The sequence below is a fragment of the Bison bison genome, unplaced genomic scaffold (assembly GCF_000754665.1).
Source record: "Bison bison bison isolate TAMUID 2011002044 unplaced genomic scaffold, Bison_UMD1.0 scf7180017864530, whole genome shotgun sequence".
NCBI classification, from domain to species: Eukaryota; Metazoa; Chordata; class Mammalia; order Artiodactyla; family Bovidae; genus Bison; species Bison bison.
In genome coordinates this window covers 13,107,336-13,125,947 of record NW_011495080.1, presented here as the reverse complement: position 1 = coordinate 13,125,947, position 18,612 = coordinate 13,107,336, and the positions used below count along the sequence as shown (strand labels likewise).

The window sequence follows — 18,612 nt, the reverse complement described above, 5'->3', positions numbered from 1 at the left end:
TGTTATTTATTTTGACTTGCGTAACTTTGGGTTTACAGACAACTGTCTCAAAAAAATTTTATCTAAATTATATTATCAGTTATATCTAATCCAAAAACAAACATTTCTATTTTTCTTAAAGATTAGAATTTAAATATCATTCCTATGGCATAATTCTCCAAGAGACATTAATAAAGGTTACAAATGTAAGCAAAATATCTTATAAATGCTACAAACCATTTTAGTAAATGAAACATATCTTCTAAGATGACAGATAATATCTGTTAGAAACCCTGAGAGCTCCCATCTCCTTCCTGAATTAAAGATACTTTGTCTGTTCTCTAATTCAGTGTTACTTCTTACCTTCAATTAATTGTTAAAATCACAGCAGGCTTGATTGGAGACACACGAGATATTTGTTCTCTTCCAGTGTTGTAGTTGTTCTATGCCATGCATTTTTAAATCAGAAGGAGTATATGTCTTCATCTCAGAAGCACTATGTCATAATTGTACTTCCTGGTCTTTAGCATATTCGTGTCATTGTGTTTATTTGTATATGGGAGCTATTTTCACAAAGCCTTCTAGTTTTCTCTTCTAATTTAGACTCTTGTATTCAGCACAGGATAATTTTCTTTCATAATTTTTCAAATGGTTCCCTTTCTTTCATTCTCTCTGTTCATTTAAGAAATTGCTATCCGATAGGTCTTTGTCCTTCTAGATCTATGCTTGGTGTTGCTTTTCTTTCATGTATTCTAAGCCTTTGTCTTTTTTCGCTTTGTATCATAGATTTGCCCACTTTTTCTTCTAGAATACTACTTTAGTCTTCGCTATGTTCTGACACTCATGTTTTTAATCCCAAAGAATTCTTTTCTTGTGTGTGTAATGTGATCCTTGGCTATCCATTTATAGCTATGAAGAAACAGAGTGATTCTCTGTCATTAAGGATCTCCCCAGTCCCCGGTAACCTGCATTTGTTTGGACATATATTTATGCAACAGGACTCTTATGTTGAAAGGGAGAATGGGCTGTAGACTGTGAAAGGGGCTGGGGTATGCTGACAAGTAAGATTCCATCTGGAGCAAGTGAGCAGAAAACAGGCAGGTTGCTAGGAACCCTCACAATTATCAAAGTAAGGAGAAAATTATCTTGGAAGAGGAGTATAGTTCCCTCGAGGACTGAGCAGCCTTCCCTTTTTTCTCCCCTCCATGCCTGCGGGGAGATCAGCTGTACTCAGTTTAGCACTGCTCTTGTATTTGGCCTCACAGCCCCTCTGAACCCTCCCTGGGAAGATCTTTCTCTATGTTTAAATGTCCTGGGGTCACATGTCTCTTTTACTTATCCTTCTAGTACGCTGGGAAGCTGAATGGTCTGACTGGTTTTGCTCTCCTGGAAGCAGTATTGTAGTTCGTTGCTCAGACAATTGGTCTTCCACGCACTTGTTTGTGGATCTGTTGTCTCTGCGCCTAAGGAGTGTCTCCCCAGTGGAAGTGGCATTCACACCTCTAAAGTAAATTTCTACTGTTAAAAATTCTCTGATTCAATTCCTTCTGTTTTCAATCTTTGACTTATGTCACCCCTTCTTATTTTCAGCTTTAACTGTACTTTTTCTAAGGACATCTACTCCAGATAACACAGTTAACCCATGTTCCCAGTTCATCTTGAACCACTGGTTCTGGTAAATTAGTGTTATTTACTCAGGATGATAACTAAGACCCCCCTAAGAGGTTGTCATTCCATTATCATCAAGGACGTTTGGAAATCTTTCCAGCTTACAGCTATTTTTACCTCTTCATTTTCCAACTAAAGTGTCAATCAGTTTTCTTTCACCCTCTTCAGTCAGTGAATTTAAACTGGGTACTTTCAGAAAGCAGTGGTCACTTATACCTATGTGCTTTTAAGAGAGTCTGACTTTGGTTATAAAGAGATATAATGCCAGCCTCCAGTTTACCTCGGAGGACTGAGTCACCTCTGTAATGACATGTTTCTCTGAATAGCCACAGGGCATCCTTTTGCCACTGAATCTCTGCTCTGCATCAGGTGACTAAAGGACTGGCAGCAAACAAAAGCAAAGGTAAAAATATAGTTTTTGTTTAGTTTGAAAAATTTTAGACTGTTTTTAGAAACATGCTCTCTCAGAGGAGTTTAGAAGAAAATGACTTTTGTTTCATTTCTTGGCATACCGTAATTTCTTTTACAGCCTAACTTACTTTTGTTTACTTTCCAAATTCAGTATCTTTCAGAACATGAACTTGCTATTCTGAACCTAACATTGTAAAAAATACATTTGTCACTGATACATAGAACTTAAACTCCAATTCATTTTTTATTTACTATAAATTTGTATTTGAGGATTATTTTCACATTAATAACTATTCAAAATTGTTTTATTTTTCTTCTACATGCACAGTTTCTCTGAAAAGCATCTTTTTGCACTATGTTGGGTTATCATAACCTAGTACTTCACTTACAGTAGCATCAGAATGTATTCTCTGAAGCAGGTTAGTAAACTAACTTATATAAGACATAGAACATATGGCTTTATGAGACAGCCACAGTGTTAATACTTTTTATAACAAGTAGCTGTGAAGAATTCCTCAAGCTAACTTTATACACCTAAATGTTTTTCTTTAGAGTATAAGTGTATTTCTTTATTTGATGAAGATTTCATTTTTGCATGATTGTTAATAAAAGTGTACTTTAAAAGATATATTACATAGTTATCATACTTACTATATTGGATAGTATTAGAGAACTGTTATTTGGAACATGTATTGCAGTTTTTAGGAAACATATGACATTTAAAATGGTTCAGAAGATGGTTATTTTGGAAGAATAAAAATAGGTTTTAAATTTTCTTTCCAAATACTAATAAAGGGACTGAATATTTAGAGATAAAAATCAACAGGCACTTCATATAAGAAAATCAGTAATTGAGAAGAGGATGTAAATGTACACATACATAAAGATAGATAGATTTAGATTTTCCAGGATGGAAAGAACAAGTTCCAAAACAATATGAGAAAGACAAATGAAGTTAAATATGACCTCTTTAACTCCTTCATTGCCAGCTCCTGAACAATGAACTTCTGTCTAGAACCATTAGTAAGATATTTATGTTACTAATAAATACTTATATTGTAAAAATACTTGAGAGTTTAATCATACAACTTATTTCAGCCTCATCTATAAGTTAGAATTCAGTCTGATGACAGAAAGTAGGTTCCTTGTTAAAAAAGAAAGTGAAGTCTCTCAGCCATGTCTGACTCTTTACGACCCCATGGACTGTAGCCTGCCAGACTCCTCCGTTCGTGGGATTCTCCAGGCAAGAGTACTGGAGTGGGCTGCCATTTCCTTCTCCAGGGGATCTTCCCAACCCAGGGATTGAACCTGGATCTCCTGCATTTCAGGCAGGCGTTTTACCCATATATTTTTAATGTTTAAATAGAATCAGGAGCAAAGAGTTGGAAAGATGTTAAGTGGAGAGTGTAAAAAATATTTAAAAAACAACAAGCTATAAAAAAACTTCATGTTCAGAGATTCAGGGTTAATGTCCTTTATAATGTTTTTCAGAATCATAATATATACCATATTTTCTTAGCAATAAACTTCCATGGGAACCTGATTCTTTTTTGTGAAAACCTTTAGCAAATTCAGTAATTAGATTTATAGTTATTATACTTACATAATCATCTATAATTACTAGTTTGTTGAACCTAGTCTCCTGAAGCACATTCCTTGAATTTTTCTTACCTATAATAGAATTGCAGATGCTATGAATTTCTAACAGGAACAATTTTCAGTAGTCTTTCTCACAGACTGAAGTTTTTCACCTAAGCATTGGTCCAATGTTCATAATAGATCCAAATCAATAAATTCTTGATGGAGTTCCCTCTCTTCAAGTATATTTAAAAAAAAAAACCACATTTCAATTTTCAAGGACCACCATTTCCTAGATGCATTATATTGGGTGGTTTAAGAATTGGATGTTATCCTAGGCTGATATTACTCTGCCTTTGTCATAGGCATTCCAGAATAAACTTGTTGCAGCCTTAGTGCAACCCAGATCTTAAGACTGGAATATTTCCAAATTTCCTTATAGTATTAGGAAATTCTCTCAAGGTTACATTTGGAAACTAAAATGTATTTCAAAATATTTTCAAGTTATATGGTTTATGTTAAGCAGGTGTGTGCATGCTGTCACTACAGGCGTGTCCGACTCTTTGTGACCCAAAGGACTGTAGCCCACCAGGCTCCTCTGTCCATGGAATTCTGCAGGCAAGAATACTGGAGTGGATTGCCAATGCCTGCCTCAAGGGGATCTACCCCAACCAGGGATCAAACCCTCATCTCTCCTACATTGCAGGCAGATTCTTTACCTCTGAGCCACTGGGGAAGCCTCTATGGTTTATGTAATTGCATACAATTGATGGTCTTGAACAAATACACTTTTTAAGGAACTAAAAATTCATTGTATAAAAAAGCATTTACTTCACATTTATGGTTAGTATATACTACTATAATTAATGTATAAACTCAACTTTCTTTACTAATATTAAAGTGCAACACATTTCTATCATGTGAATGGGCAACCACAGTGGAGAATTAGTTCTATAATGATCTTTTACAAATTCATACAAATTAATGACTAATTAGTTACTACATTTGGTGTTTCAACAGTTTATTATAATTTTTTTAAAAAAGCATAATTTCTGCAATTTCACAATTATAGATACTATTTCTTATTAAAATCTGATGGAGCTCAGGCTGACTGGCACATTCAGTTGCAATGTTAAGAACCTTATCTTTCATCCAGCAGGTGTACCTGAAGTGGAAGCCTGGAGCCTTAATAGCAGATATATCTAGGTGGCTAAGCATGTATGATCCAAACCTGAAAAGTGAAGAATATGTGCCAACATAATTTCTCCAAAGTTTACTTTTTTATGTGTCACAGTCCTTTCAGAAAGCTTAACTGTAATGGGTTTGACATTTTATAGGCAAGTTTACTGAATGTTGACTAGGATGTTAGCTGCAATGCCAAAGGGCACTGCAAATTCAGGTATGTGTTGACTGAGTATCAGGAAGTCAGGCCGTAGTGGAGATGTCCAGAGAGCAATTCAATTCAGAGGGATTGCCATCTTGGTTAGAAAATCTGTCCCGTGTGAAAATGTCAACCAGAAGGCTACCAAGTTGCAGAGAGGCATGGAGGAAGGGGTGATGGGCTAGATTCCATTCCATATTCACATATTTAAAAATTAGAGTTTATGTTCACAAGAATAAATTTCAAAAGCTGAGAAACAGAGGATAGATATCAGTACTATATTTAGATATATAAAGTGCTATCATTGTTTATCATCATACCCTTGTCCCTACCCTCCTGGAAATACAGTGATACGCTGTGAAGACGAATTAAAATGATATAAATAAAAATCAAATAGGTGAGACCGTGAAACTTTTCCTAGTGGACTGATGGTAACTGGTCCTGGAATCTAAGATTTTAACCTCTGCTCCATCTTGACTTCTGTTATATTGCACAGAGATTTCCTTATTTTGTGTTGTAAACACACCAGGGTAGTTAGACAGAACTCAAGGAAAGAAATATGGTTTGGGAAAGGATTTATGGAAGAGAGGCATACGGAAGAATAAAAAATAAAAATAATGCCATAAAAACTGAAGAGTTTTTTGAAAAAAGGAAGTCAATTTCTCTCAAAAAGGTACAATTGGACAAAACACAACAAAATTGAAGTGCTTAAAAAAACACAAGAAAAAAATGATCTGAAGTTGAATAGGTAAAATCCAATTTCCTGTGTTATTTAAAATTGGTTGGGTAAATCACCAAAGTTAAAGTATAGGCAAGGAAATAAAAAGAACGCCCCAAGCATCATTTTCGTCTCCAGTCTCTCTCTGAATACGTCTATCATTCTGACTACAGCTTTGCATTGTTTACAGTCAGGGAAGGCCGATTACTCTACAACACATTTTCTCACTTGTAATAAACGGTATAGTGGTACTGTGCATTGCCTTTTGTAGAAAGTAATAACACTCATCAATTTTTTCAGGTCTGTCTACTGTTAGTTTTCCTTTACCACAAATATTTAACCCAAAATTAGCTTTTAATATTCATGTGCCAGAATAGACTGGTAAGTTAAGTTACATGGCTGATACTATTTACTACAATTACAAAAAAAGCCCCTCTTATTTACTGAAAAGGGCTTTTTCTTGCCATATTGCAGAAAAACCTACCATTTTTTTCAAATAACTTCATAAAAAATGATCTCTGTAGTAAAATCAACTCAAATGTTACCTTTTTTATCATTATGCCTGATTCCTTATAGTCAGTATTAATGTACCACTTCTTTCTTTTCCAAAGATCTTTTTTTTTTTTTTTAAATTTGAGTAATGGTTTTGAATAGCTGCTAAATCAACATAGTACAAAATGCAAACAGAAGTTTCCTTCCCACCAAAATCTCATCCCACCTCTGCCCATTTCTCTCCTTCAGCCACAAGGTCTTTTTCCTGGAGGCAACCAATATAATTGAGTATTCTTCCAGAGATACTCCATAGTACACACATCACATATCTACATATACACATTACATATATTAAGTGTTAGTCATTCAGTAATTTGCGACCCCATGGATTGTAGCCCATCAGACTCCTCTGTCCATGGGATTCTCCAGGCAAGGATACTGAAGTAGGTAGCCATTCCCTTCTCCAGGGGATCAATTGCAGGCAGATTCTTTACCTTCAGACACCATGGCCTACACATACTTATATATACATGTATATATCATTTTCTCAGAAAAATAATGGCAGCATTATATGCATAGCTAGCTTTTAAAAAATGTTAAGTATATTGTAAGACATATACATAAAACAAATATATACCTTAAAGAATAATTATGAAACCTGGTGAATATCCTTATTGATAAAGAGAAGAAACCTCATTCTTTGTTTCAGCTGGATAGTATTTCATTGTGTGGAAAGCCATGGTTTATTTAACCAGTCCCTTGATGATGGACATTTTTCTCCAAATTGCAAATGATGGGCAAGGCTGCAGTGAATAACGAAGAAGTGTGATTTCTAGGGGAAAGTTTTTGTGCATTTGTAATTCAGATAGAAATTTCCAGTCTCCTGTTTCTTCATTACAAACAGTTTGGAGCCAGTGCTTGCACATTTCACCTTGCTCAAATTTCCTACCTTGCTAAAATATGTGTGCTTGTACAGAGAAATGGGTGCTGCAAGCAAAACCAGGCCAACCCTAGATTCCAAGCCATTCCAAGACAAAGGCAGAAATCGAAATTAAGTCATGCATGTCTAAAACAAAACAATATGACCTGGCCACAACCTTTGTCCTTCCACATGCCTGTCCTGCCTCTCCAGTGTGTAGCCTGACATTCAGATCTGGTATCTGACATTCAGAACGTAGATCAAACTCCTATTTAAATATCATCGCAGTCCCTGGACCTGAGGTTTGGCCTCAGGCTCTTGTTCCTTGTTTCTGTTGCTTATTCTGCCTATATCCCAGCTCTTCTGGTCAATGACTTGCAAAATATTTTGGGGTAATTGGGTGTTTTAAGTTATAATCTTGACCATGGACATTGAAAACAATCTTAGTAACATTTCATAGGCCACTAAATTGCTTTATAGTTCAAAAACTTTGAGTAGAAAACTGAGGATTTAAATCAACCTAATGTTATTTTAAGGAGCTTAGTTAAAAATGGCTTGACAGAGGGAACATTTTATTCAAAATGTGGTCCTAAGATTTTGTGTGCTTTTCCAAGAAAGCTGTTGATCTTGACTGCAAGAAATTTCAAGTTCTGAAGCAGAAGTAACACTTTTTGACAATGACTAAGTGTATATGCTTATGTAAAGACAATTACTCTTTCAGGTTGTAAAATGTTCCTGCTTCATAAAAACCATGGCCTTTCACACTGAAGAGTGAATTTCCTGTTAGCACAAATAACATTGAAACAGGCATTTTTCATATACTTACAAAACTTAAGTTCATTTTTAGGAAGGGCAGCAGTTTTGTACAATCAGGAAAGTCCAGTAGTTCTAAAATTTGTGCAGATGGAAGAATACTTGTGTTCTTCAATCATGATATAAAGTTATAATAAAAGTCAGTACCTAGTGATGAATTGTGAAACTTATAGCTATCTTATCATATAGTAGATTATATTATAAACTTATATGCATCAAGTTGTTAAGAAAAATGTAGGGGAAAATCTCTACCATTACAATATAAATTTTCTTCTGCTGGAACAATTAGGTCTAGCTTTTACAATACTGATATTTCATGAGAGAATAACTTAAGAACCATCAGGATAAGACAGTGATTAACAGACTAGGGCAATAATATCCTTCAGAGGAAAAAGGCTTTTTCTCTAATTAGCAGGTTAACAATTATTTCTACAGAGTTGATTTGAACTCAGCATCTCTGCTCTGTTTTCCATTCTGACAAACATTTAGCATATATATATTTATTATTGGCAACAAAATACCACTCAGAAAATACTTCCCTTAAAGGTTTGGAAGTAAAACACTGCATTTTAAAATTTCCAACAAAAATGGGAACCATGACCTTCAGGATATCTGTTTAAACCCTGTGGGTTTAGGGGCAGGCACTTGGAGTCTTAAAGATTTTGAAAACAAATACCAGTAGCATGAAAAGAAAAAAAAAAAAAAGAAATAGAAGAGTTGTAGATTAGGGAAATTAATTCCTTTCACTAATACATTAATATTGAGATGCATGTGTATGTTTTAGGGGAATACTTCCCAGAGTATTTCCTCTAATCTTACGGATTAGTATGAATCACCATGTTCTATGGAAGAAAAAACTACCCGGAGTGTATAACAGAAATTTAGAGTGGCAATCAAAATTAAAACTAGCAGGATTAATTTCTGGATGTATAATATTATTATTTTTCTGTGTTGGTGAGTGTTAAAAATACTGTGAAGTTCTTCCAAATAACTGGATCGTGCCACTCTCATCTCTGTCCTGGATTGACAAGAGCTTCCTCCCAGGCTTCCTGCTTCTTTCCTGTGCCCTTTCCCTTTTGGTCTGGCCTTAGCACAGCTGCCTGAGGAATCCAGTTAAACCCAAGTCATTCTTCTCTCCAAACTCTGTAATTCCTTCCCATCTCATTTAGACTGATGGCCAGAGCCTCAACAAGGTCCTGCAAGACCCTTCTCTCTTTTTTTTTTAAATTTTATTTTATTTTTAAACTTTACAATATTGTATTAGTTTTGCCAAATATCGAAATGAATCCGCCACAAGTATACCTGTGTTCCCCATCCTGAACCCTCCTCCCTCCTCCCTCCCCATACCCTCCCTCTGGGTCGTCCCAGTACACCAGCCCCAAGCATCAAGTATCGTGCATCGAACCTGGACTGGTGACTTGTTTCATACATGATATTATACATGTTTCAACGCCATTCTCCCAAATCTCCCCTCCCTCTCCCTCTCCCACAGAGTCCATAAGACTGATCTATACATCAGTGTCTCTTTTGCTGTCTCGTACACAGGGTTATTATTACCATCTTTCTAAATTCCATATATATGCATTAGTATACCATCTTGGTGTTTTTCTTTCTGGCTTACTTCACTCTGTATAATAGGTTTCAGTTTCATCCATCTCATTAGAACTGATTCAAATGTATTCTTTTTAATGGCTGAGTAATACTCCATTGTGTATATGTATCACAGCTTTCTTATCCACTCATCTGCTGATGGGCATCTAGGCTGCTTCCATGACCTGGCTATTATAAACAGTGCTGCAATGAACATTGGGGTACACATGTCTCTTTCCCTTCTGGTTTCCTCAGTGTGTATGCCCAGCAGTGGGATTGCTGGATCATAAGGCAGTTCTATTTCCAGTTTTTTTAAGGAATCTCCACACTGTTCTCCATAGTGGCTGTACTAGTTTGCATTCCCACCAACAGTGTAAGAGAGTTCCCATTTCTCCACACCCTCTCCAGCATTTATTGCTTGTAGACTTTTGGATAGCAGCCATTCTGACTGGCATGAAATGGTACCTCATAGTGGTTTTGATTTGCATTTCTCTGATAATGAGTGATGTCCGACATACATCACAGCAGGATCCTCTATGACCCACCTCCCAGAATATTGGAAATAAAAGCAAAAATAAACAAATGGGACCTAATTAAACTTAAAAGCTTCTGCACAACAAAGGAAACTATTAGCAAGGTGAAAAGGCAGCCTTCAGAATGGGAGAAAATAATAGCAAACGAAGCAACTGACAAACAACTAATCTCAAAAATATATAAGCAACTCCTACAGCTCAACTCCAGAAAAATAAATGACCCAATCAAAAAATGGGCCAAAGAACTAAATAGACATTTCTCCAAAGAAGACATACAGATGGCTAACAAACACATGAAAAGACCCTTCTCTTATCTCTCTGTCCCTTGTCTTTAGTCACTGGGATCTTTGAAGTCTCTGAAACACAGCAGGCATGTGCCTGCCTCAGGGCCTTTGTATCTGCTTTGCTCCCATACTTCCCCAGACATCCTCCAAGCTTACACTCTATCTTCTTTTCATATCACTTCTTTTCAGATTGCCGAGGCATTCCCATCTAAAAAGAATCCTTCCTTAATTCTTTTCTTTGCTATTAACGCTTTCCAATGGACTGTATATTTATTTGCTCACCTTGTTTATTGTCTGTCTCCCTTGCAAGGATTTAAGCTTTGTGAAGGCAGAGGGCTTTTGTCTGTTTTGCTCACTACTGTATTCCTAGTACTTAGAACGGGAACCTGGTATACAGAAGGTGCTTGATACAAGTTTCCTGAACACTAAGTACTCTGCTTTCATGCAGGTGCCGGGGCCCCAGAGACCACCAGGAACACGCCTGTCATTCCGTGAGTTGGGTGATGACACGTGTAGCAAAGGAAGATGCACCAGTGGGAGCTGGAGTGTCTCAGTGAGAGTGGGTCAGACTGAGTTTAGGTTGAGTTGGGTGATTTGGTAGAGGGTCTGAGAAAACAGGGATTTGCTCTGGATTGGATGTGGTCAGGACACAGGGACACTTCTATGTTGAATAAAGAACAGAAGTCATTCATTTAGCAAGAGAGGGATGTCTGATGTTCTGAGGGTAGCCCCGGGTTCCTGGTTTTATCTCTGCTTAGACACGATGAAAAAGTGGCCTTGCTTAGTCTCATTTTATTATGGTGTGAGAGTAGACACGTTTGAAGTTTGCATTCTGTGAGATTGTTTATAACTAGAAGGAGAATAACAAGGCCTAGTTGTGAGTGTTGACAACTTCTGAAATCAGCGGTGGTTAGGGGAATGCTTTTTAAAAAATGTATCACAAGCAAGTAAACTTTGGGGGAGGAAGGCGTGAGAAAGGACATAGGGATACACAGAGCAGAGAGACTTCTCTTCAGACTCTTGCATCTGTACATGACAGGCCTTGGAAAAGCCCCTGATGCTAGGAAAGATGGAAGGCAGGAGGGGAAGGGGATGACAGAGGATGAGATGGTTGGATGGCATCACCAACTCGATGGACATGAGCTTAAGCAAGCTCCAGGAGCTGGTGATGGACAGGGAAGCCTGGAGTGCTGAAGTCCATGGGTTTGCAAAGAGCTGGACATGACTGAGTGACTGAACTGAACTGAACTGAACTGATAACGGGCCTTCTTCCCCAGGGGCGGCCCTCTCCCTCCTCACCATCCTTCACAGTCAGGACAGGGTAGGCTTACTGAGATGAAGGCTGAAGCCTGCTTGATAGTAAACATTCCCCACCTTCTTGTTGCTGGTGTCACACTCTCCTCTCAGTGGATGAAGAAGGTCAGAACTGTGAAGCGAAGGTCAAAGCAGTGGCAGCTAAGCCTTCATCACTGTGACTTCCTTCTACCAGAGGAGGTTCTGAGGAGAAAACTACTTCTCTTTACTCTGTGGCTTTCCTGTACATGTCACTTTGGGATCATTTATCCAGGGCCCTTCAAAGTGCCTTCATTGAAGCTTCCCAGTTGGAGGAAAGGAGTTTGTCCTTAATACATGCTCCAGAACAAACCTAAAAAGAGAAAACTGGTTGATAAAATTTAGGGGAAGAATCCAGGTTGAACTACTCTTGCATTCCCACTCCTAATGTCCTGCCAGTTCTTCCTAAAATGTCACCACTTAGAGATTTCTTTAAAGGAGTAAAACTTCCTGGACAGATTGTGAGAGGGAGGAAGGGAAAAAAACAAGGAAGGTGTTTCTGGTGACTCATGGTTAAGTGTGGATAATTCACAGATTGCTATGCTCTGACGACTAGTCAAGATACAGGTAGAACTGGGCAGTTAGGATTCTGATGGCCTGAGTGGGGTGAGGGGAAGTGGTCTAGGGAGATTCTGAAGCAAAGGGCGGGCCTGGAAAGGTTCCCCTGTGAAGGAAGGAGGGTGGGAGAAGCACACAGATAATGATTGCACAGTGCAGGGAGGGAATAGGAAAAAGTGTCTGGAGGTGCCCAGTGAGGGAGTCTCCTCTCAGCAAGCCATGGTTATTAGGAGAGTGACTGAAGGACACCAGTGCCATGACCTGCCTGTGTGGGAAGACAAACAGCAAACAGAAGACACAGGCAGTGAATTTTCCTTATTTTTTTTTGCCTGTATTCCCTTCCACCTGCACATTTTATCAGGAGGTCTGCCAGCTGACTGCCATGGAATGTGCACCTCCCATTAACTGGAATAAAAAGATGAACAATGTTCATGAACAATGAACAAAGGATAGGAGACAAGAACCACTTGGTAACTTTGTAGTAAATGAATGAAGACCATAGTGTGACAGTGATGAGGCAGCTGAGCAAAGGGGAACAATAATCAGTGGAAGGTGATGTTTTGAATAAATGCAAAAGCCAGAAGCATTCTGGGAGAACAGATTTTTTTTTTCTGTATACATATGTAAACTTCACTAACATAACCTGAGAGAAAAAGTTTTTTTCTATTAATGTACTACCTTATGTGCATTCATTTTTTGTTATCCTGAGGCAAAATATAATAAAAAAATTCAAAGATAAGGGGCAGTTTTGAAGACTACAATTCTTATTGTACTCATAAAATTACACTCCCCTGAAAATATTATTCTCTTCCAACCATAATTTATGCCTTCAGTATATTTCATGTTACTAAGTAATCTCACTCATTTGTGCAGTGAAGAGGAATACAGATATTTATTCAATGAATGGGTGAGCTCTTAAAAACTGATATTTTGTGCATGTTCATTAACTTGTGCTGTGCTGTGCTTAGCTGCTCAGTCGTGTCTGATTCTTGTGACCCTATGGGCCGTATCCCGCCAGTCTCCTCTGTCCATGGGGATTCTCCAGGCAAGAATGCTGGGGTGGGTTGCCATGCCCTCCTCCAGGGGATCTTCCCAACTCAGGGATCAAACCCAGGTCTCTTGCATTGCAGGCGGATTCTTTACTGTCTGAACCACCAGGGAAGCTCATTCCTTAAGACTTCTTAAATATCTTTGAATAAAGTCTTACAATTTTTGTTTACCTCAGTGTCCTAGGTCTGAGAAATCTTATGAGGTTTGGCTGGTGACACCTGGTGGTTAAAAATGATAATTACATACAACATGTAACCCGTGGTGATCAGCTTTACTGTGAGAAATACAAGCCACAGTTTCCTTAGAAAGCATTTCTGAGTTCCTGCTTGGAAGTAACCAAAACAAAGTCTCTCTGACCTGAGCAGAAAGGCACTGTTCCATGAGCACAGTGCTGCCACCTAATATTCACACTGTGGATATCAGATTCTGAATGTTCCAAGTGTCCACTCCTGGACACAGGAATTTCTGTTATCACTGGCACCATCTTTTCGCCCCTTTGATAATCCCAAGATCTCAATTCAAAGTCTAAAGTGGGATAAATATAAGTGACCTGGCCACAGTCACATATCAGCACCCTAGCTGCAAGGAAGGCCAGCAAAGCAACCAGACATTTGGCTTATTGAATGAAATGATGAGAGATATTATAAGATTAAATAAATATTTATTCAAGACCTAAGAACAGAACCTGAGATTTGATAGATTTTCCAAAATGGTAGTGAATACTATTTTACATCTTTATTTGATCATAAGATTTTTTTAAGATTTTTAAAGATTTTTTTTAAGGCAAGGACCACATCTTAGTCATTTTGTATTCTGGACACAGCATCTGATGCTCCATGAATGTTTGTTGAATTGCATTGCTTGCCCTTGAATAGAAACTGGGTCACTGCAATCACTTTTGTGTCTCAATTTATTTATAGGGATCTTTAAGACCTTTAAATAAAATGCACTTGGATATCAATATAAAAACTATAATAACCAGCTAATGTGTTTAAGTCTTTTTCCTCAAAATTATCACTAACAGAAAATTAAATCTCTCCACAGGTCTTCCAGAGTGATATTAAAGTGGAAGATAAGATTTTTATCTCATCATGAAACCATTATCTGAAGGACAGCTGAGGTTTTATGTTGTTCAAGCAATACATCTCATATCATGGCTATTCATACTTTTCATTCTGAAACCTGCCTGGTTTCAGGTTTCCCTGAAACCTGCCCGACTTCCAGTTTATCAAAGAAAGCCCTTTATAGCTGCCTGGAATGCTCCAACAGATCAGTGTTTGATAAAATATAATATAAGGCTGAATTTGAAAATGTTTCAGGTGATTGGAAGTCCACTGGCCAGGGCCAGGGGGCAAAACGTTACTATATTTTATGTCAACAGGTTGGGATACTATCCATGGTATACACCCCAGGGAGTTCCCATTAACGGAGGTCTCCCCCAGAACATAAGTTTGCAGGTACATCTGGAAAAAGCCGACCAAGATATCAGGTATTACATCCCTTCTGAAGATTTCAGTGGACTTGCTGTTATAGACTGGGAATACTGGCGACCCCAGTGGGCCAGGAACTGGAACACAAAAGACATCTACAGACAGAAGTCAAGAAAGCTTATTTCTGAGATGCAAGAGAATGCATCAGCTGCTGATATTGAATATTTAGCCAAAGCAACCTTTGAAGAAAGTGCAAAAGCTTTCATGAAGGAAACCATTGAACTGGGGATTAAGAGCAGACCCAAAGGCCTTTGGGGGTACTATTTATATCCCGATTGTCACAATTATAATGTTTATGGCCCAAACTATACTGGGTCCTGCCCGGAAGAAGAAGTTTTGAGGAACAATGAGCTCTCTTGGCTCTGGAACAGCAGTGCTGCTTTATATCCTTCTATTGGTGTCAGGAGGTCTCTCGGAGACAGCGAAAACGTCCTGCGTTTCTCGCAATTTCGGGTGCATGAATCTATGAGGATCTCTATCATGACATCCCGTGATCATGCCCTACCTGTGTTTGTCTACACAAGGCTGGGCTACAGAGACCAGCCTTTACTTTTTCTTTCTAAGGTAAGATGCCTCTTGCCAAAGGTAAGATATCTTCTTATTTCTGAAAGAGACAGTGCTTTGTTAATTATGTTCTTTTAAGGATTCTAGTAGTCCATTAGGAGCATAATTCCTCCTTTGTGTAGTCATCCACTCAGATCCTCCATTTATACATACTGAATTTGGATTATCTTATTTATTATTAGTCTTTCAAGGAACAAAGTATGTAGGGAAGGGGGTTAAAGTACAATGTCAGTAACTACTTCTGCTCCCCGACTTTGATTGCTCTCTTGCAAAGATTATTGAAATGGTTGGGGGTGAACAGGTTGGAAAATCAGAGAGGATACTTTCAAATGGAATAGTTTGTTCATATGTATGGAAGCAGAATTGTAGGCATTTCTGCTGCTGGCATCACCATTAAAAATCTTAAGAGAATAAAAGTATTTTCTTTTTAATGTACAATAGCAGGTTTGATAAAAGGCATAAGGGAGCCACAACAATATGAATACACTTAGAAATAGCTAAGATAGTAAATTTATGTTTTTCTTCATAAATAAAATTAAAAATAATTTTTAAGGGTATAAGGGAATTATGAATCTGCTAAAAGTAGGTAGCTGTATAGATTTATTCTTGAGTCTATGACCACAACTCATGGAAAGTTGGTAAGAGTGGTATGAATTTCTGAATTCAATAATAAAGTCACTACTAGTAGATGGCTTTGTAACTCTAGGTTAAAACTTACAAATAGAAGTTTTGCTCTATTTACTCTACTCAAGTCATATATGTAGCCAAAGACCTCACACAAACTATGTCACTTTTAAGATAGATGAAGCTAGCTAAACTTAAGTCGCTTCAGTCCTGTCCGACTCTTTTCAACCCTATGAACTGTAGCCTGCCAGGCTTCTCTGTCCATGGGATTCTCTAGGCAAAAGAATAAATTTCTCCAGGCATAAACTTTTTATGATGAGGCGGTTTGAGCCTAGTTCACCTTCACGTTTGCAGAATAGAGGTGTCTTTAGATATTGCTGTAAACTAGGGGTGGATCATTTTTCTTTTTTCTCCACCATTACGAGTTTCAATTCACCAGCATGTATTAAACTGTAAAGATGTTCTGGTATTAAGCATCCAAAGGAAGAGATTCAGAAAACACCCTAGTGAGGGCTCTATCATGACCAGTAGGTATCTGTGGAGCAGAGAGAGAGTAGAGCTTACTTCTCAGAAAGCAAAATGACACAAATCATCAGGATTTGGTAAACACTATGCCTCTGACACTGTTGATGAGATGAGTAAGGAAAAAAATTCTCTCTTGTAAACTGATCGTCATACTACCTAGAATAATCAGCAACAAGTGATTGAGAATGATAGGAAAAGTTCTAGAATTGAAAGTTGAACAACACCTTCTTATCTATGAAACTTCTTTTGCTTTTCAATGTTTGCCTCAAGCAAGTTCCTTTCTTTAGTGATAACACATTAAGTTTTGGAAGAAATAATAAACTTTAAAGGACAAAGTGTTCATTTTAAAAGATTAGATTAAACAACTGCTACATTCTGTGCATTCTGCAAGCGGATGGTAAGCTCCTTCTTGAATAACTACAGCCTCAGAGACATACTGTTCTAAGGGAATAAGGAACAACAGTTAGAGTCTCACCCCAAAACAATTTTCTTTTTGAGTCCCATGGTATCACTCTGTAAACTTTCTGGATGGCAAGCCATTTCCTCATGTTTGAAACCATCAAACCACCACTTTATTTCATCTTCCATAAAAATCTGCCCATAAATTATTACAAATCTGATATTCACTTATACCAAATTGTAAATACTAGTAATGACTTCCATTTCTGACTTTCTGAAGATATCTGAATTTTAGAATGTGTGTGTGCATGTGTACACAAATATAATTAGGATTAGAAAAACAACTTATCAATAAGTGGCAAATCTTTTATCTCTCCAGACCTCAGCACCTCACTGCTTAATCTACAAAATGGCATGATATTACCTGCCTTACCTACCTAGGAGAAACATAATGAAAAGTGAGAAAATAAAAATGAAAATATAAAGCATTAGAAAAATATATATGGTGTAGCCGCTCACTTTCTAATAAGTATCAGAGCCTTGAACTTGAAAGAGGAATATGTAAAAATGAAATTTCAGTCAGTAGCCATTATATGGGGGTTGTAAAATCCCATTTCACACAACAGATTGCCTAAACCACATACATACATGCAATGTTGATATCACTTGAGCTGTGCTTTAAAAAAAAATAACAAAAGGGATTTTCTTGGTTATTGATTTAAAGGTGTTTTTCCCGGGAATTAATTCCCTCTGGTAACACACAAAGGAAGCTCATTAGTGATGCTCCAGCTCCCCACAGTGGGCTCCTTACTTACATGCACTGCGGTAAAACTCGAGGGACTAAAACCCAAGTGTAAAGAATAAATCCGGGAAGGCGCCAAGATGGCGGAGGAGTAGGACGGGGAAAACACTTTCTCCCCCACAAATTCATCAAAAGAGCATTTAAACGTCGAGTAAATTCCACAAAACAACTTCTGAATGCCGGCAGAGGACATCAGGCACCCAGAAAAGCAATCCAACTCCTTGAAAGGAGGTAGGAAAAAATATTAAAGACAATAAAAGAGACAAAAGAGGGAGGGACGGAGTTCCGTCCCGGGAAGGGAGTCTTAAAAAGAGAGAAGTTTCCAAACACCAGGAAACCTTCTCACTGCCGAATCCGTGCCGAGCTTTGGAAGCACAGAGGGCAACCTAACAGGGAGAAAAAATAAATAAACAATTAAAACTCGCAGATTGCGAGCCCTACGGTAAATCCCCCAGCGGAGAAGCAGCGCAGATGCCTGCATCCGCCATTAGCAAGCGGGGGCTGGGCAGGGAGGCGCGGCGCGGGCTGCATCGCTGAGAGTAAGAATCTGGCCTGAATACCCTGAGCACTATCTGAGCGAAATAATTTGGGCTAGCAAACCAGACTGTGGGATATCTACCATGCGAAAAGCCAGCCCTAACCTAAGACACCACCAGCCCACGCACGGAACAAAGGACTAAACAGAGATAGCCGGCTGCAGACCTTCCCCCTCCGGTGACAGGCAGCCAGAGCCGGAAGGGGGCAATCGCAGCCCCAGAGAGACATTATCTATAAAACTGGCTTCTTTGCTAACTAAAACTTATTGGGGGTCTGGACGGTCAACATCTGCCTGAGAAGGTGCGCCGGTTTTACACCCAGATAACCGAGTGGCAGGGAGGCGATAAGTCACAGCATTGGCGCTC

At 38.2% G+C, this 18,612-nt stretch overlaps 1 protein-coding gene across 1 annotated transcript in view; it reads left to right on the top strand.

Moving 5' to 3' along the window:
- Positions 1–14,397: 14,397 nt before the first annotated feature.
- Positions 14,398–18,612, top strand: part of LOC104982410 (hyaluronidase-4-like) — a 12,401-nt gene continuing 8,186 nt past the window's right edge. Inside the window, exon 1 of the mRNA XM_010831770.1 lies at positions 14,398–15,360. Within this exon, the coding sequence (XP_010830072.1) occupies positions 14,398–15,360 (963 nt within the window). The remainder of the gene's footprint in view (positions 15,361–18,612) is intronic.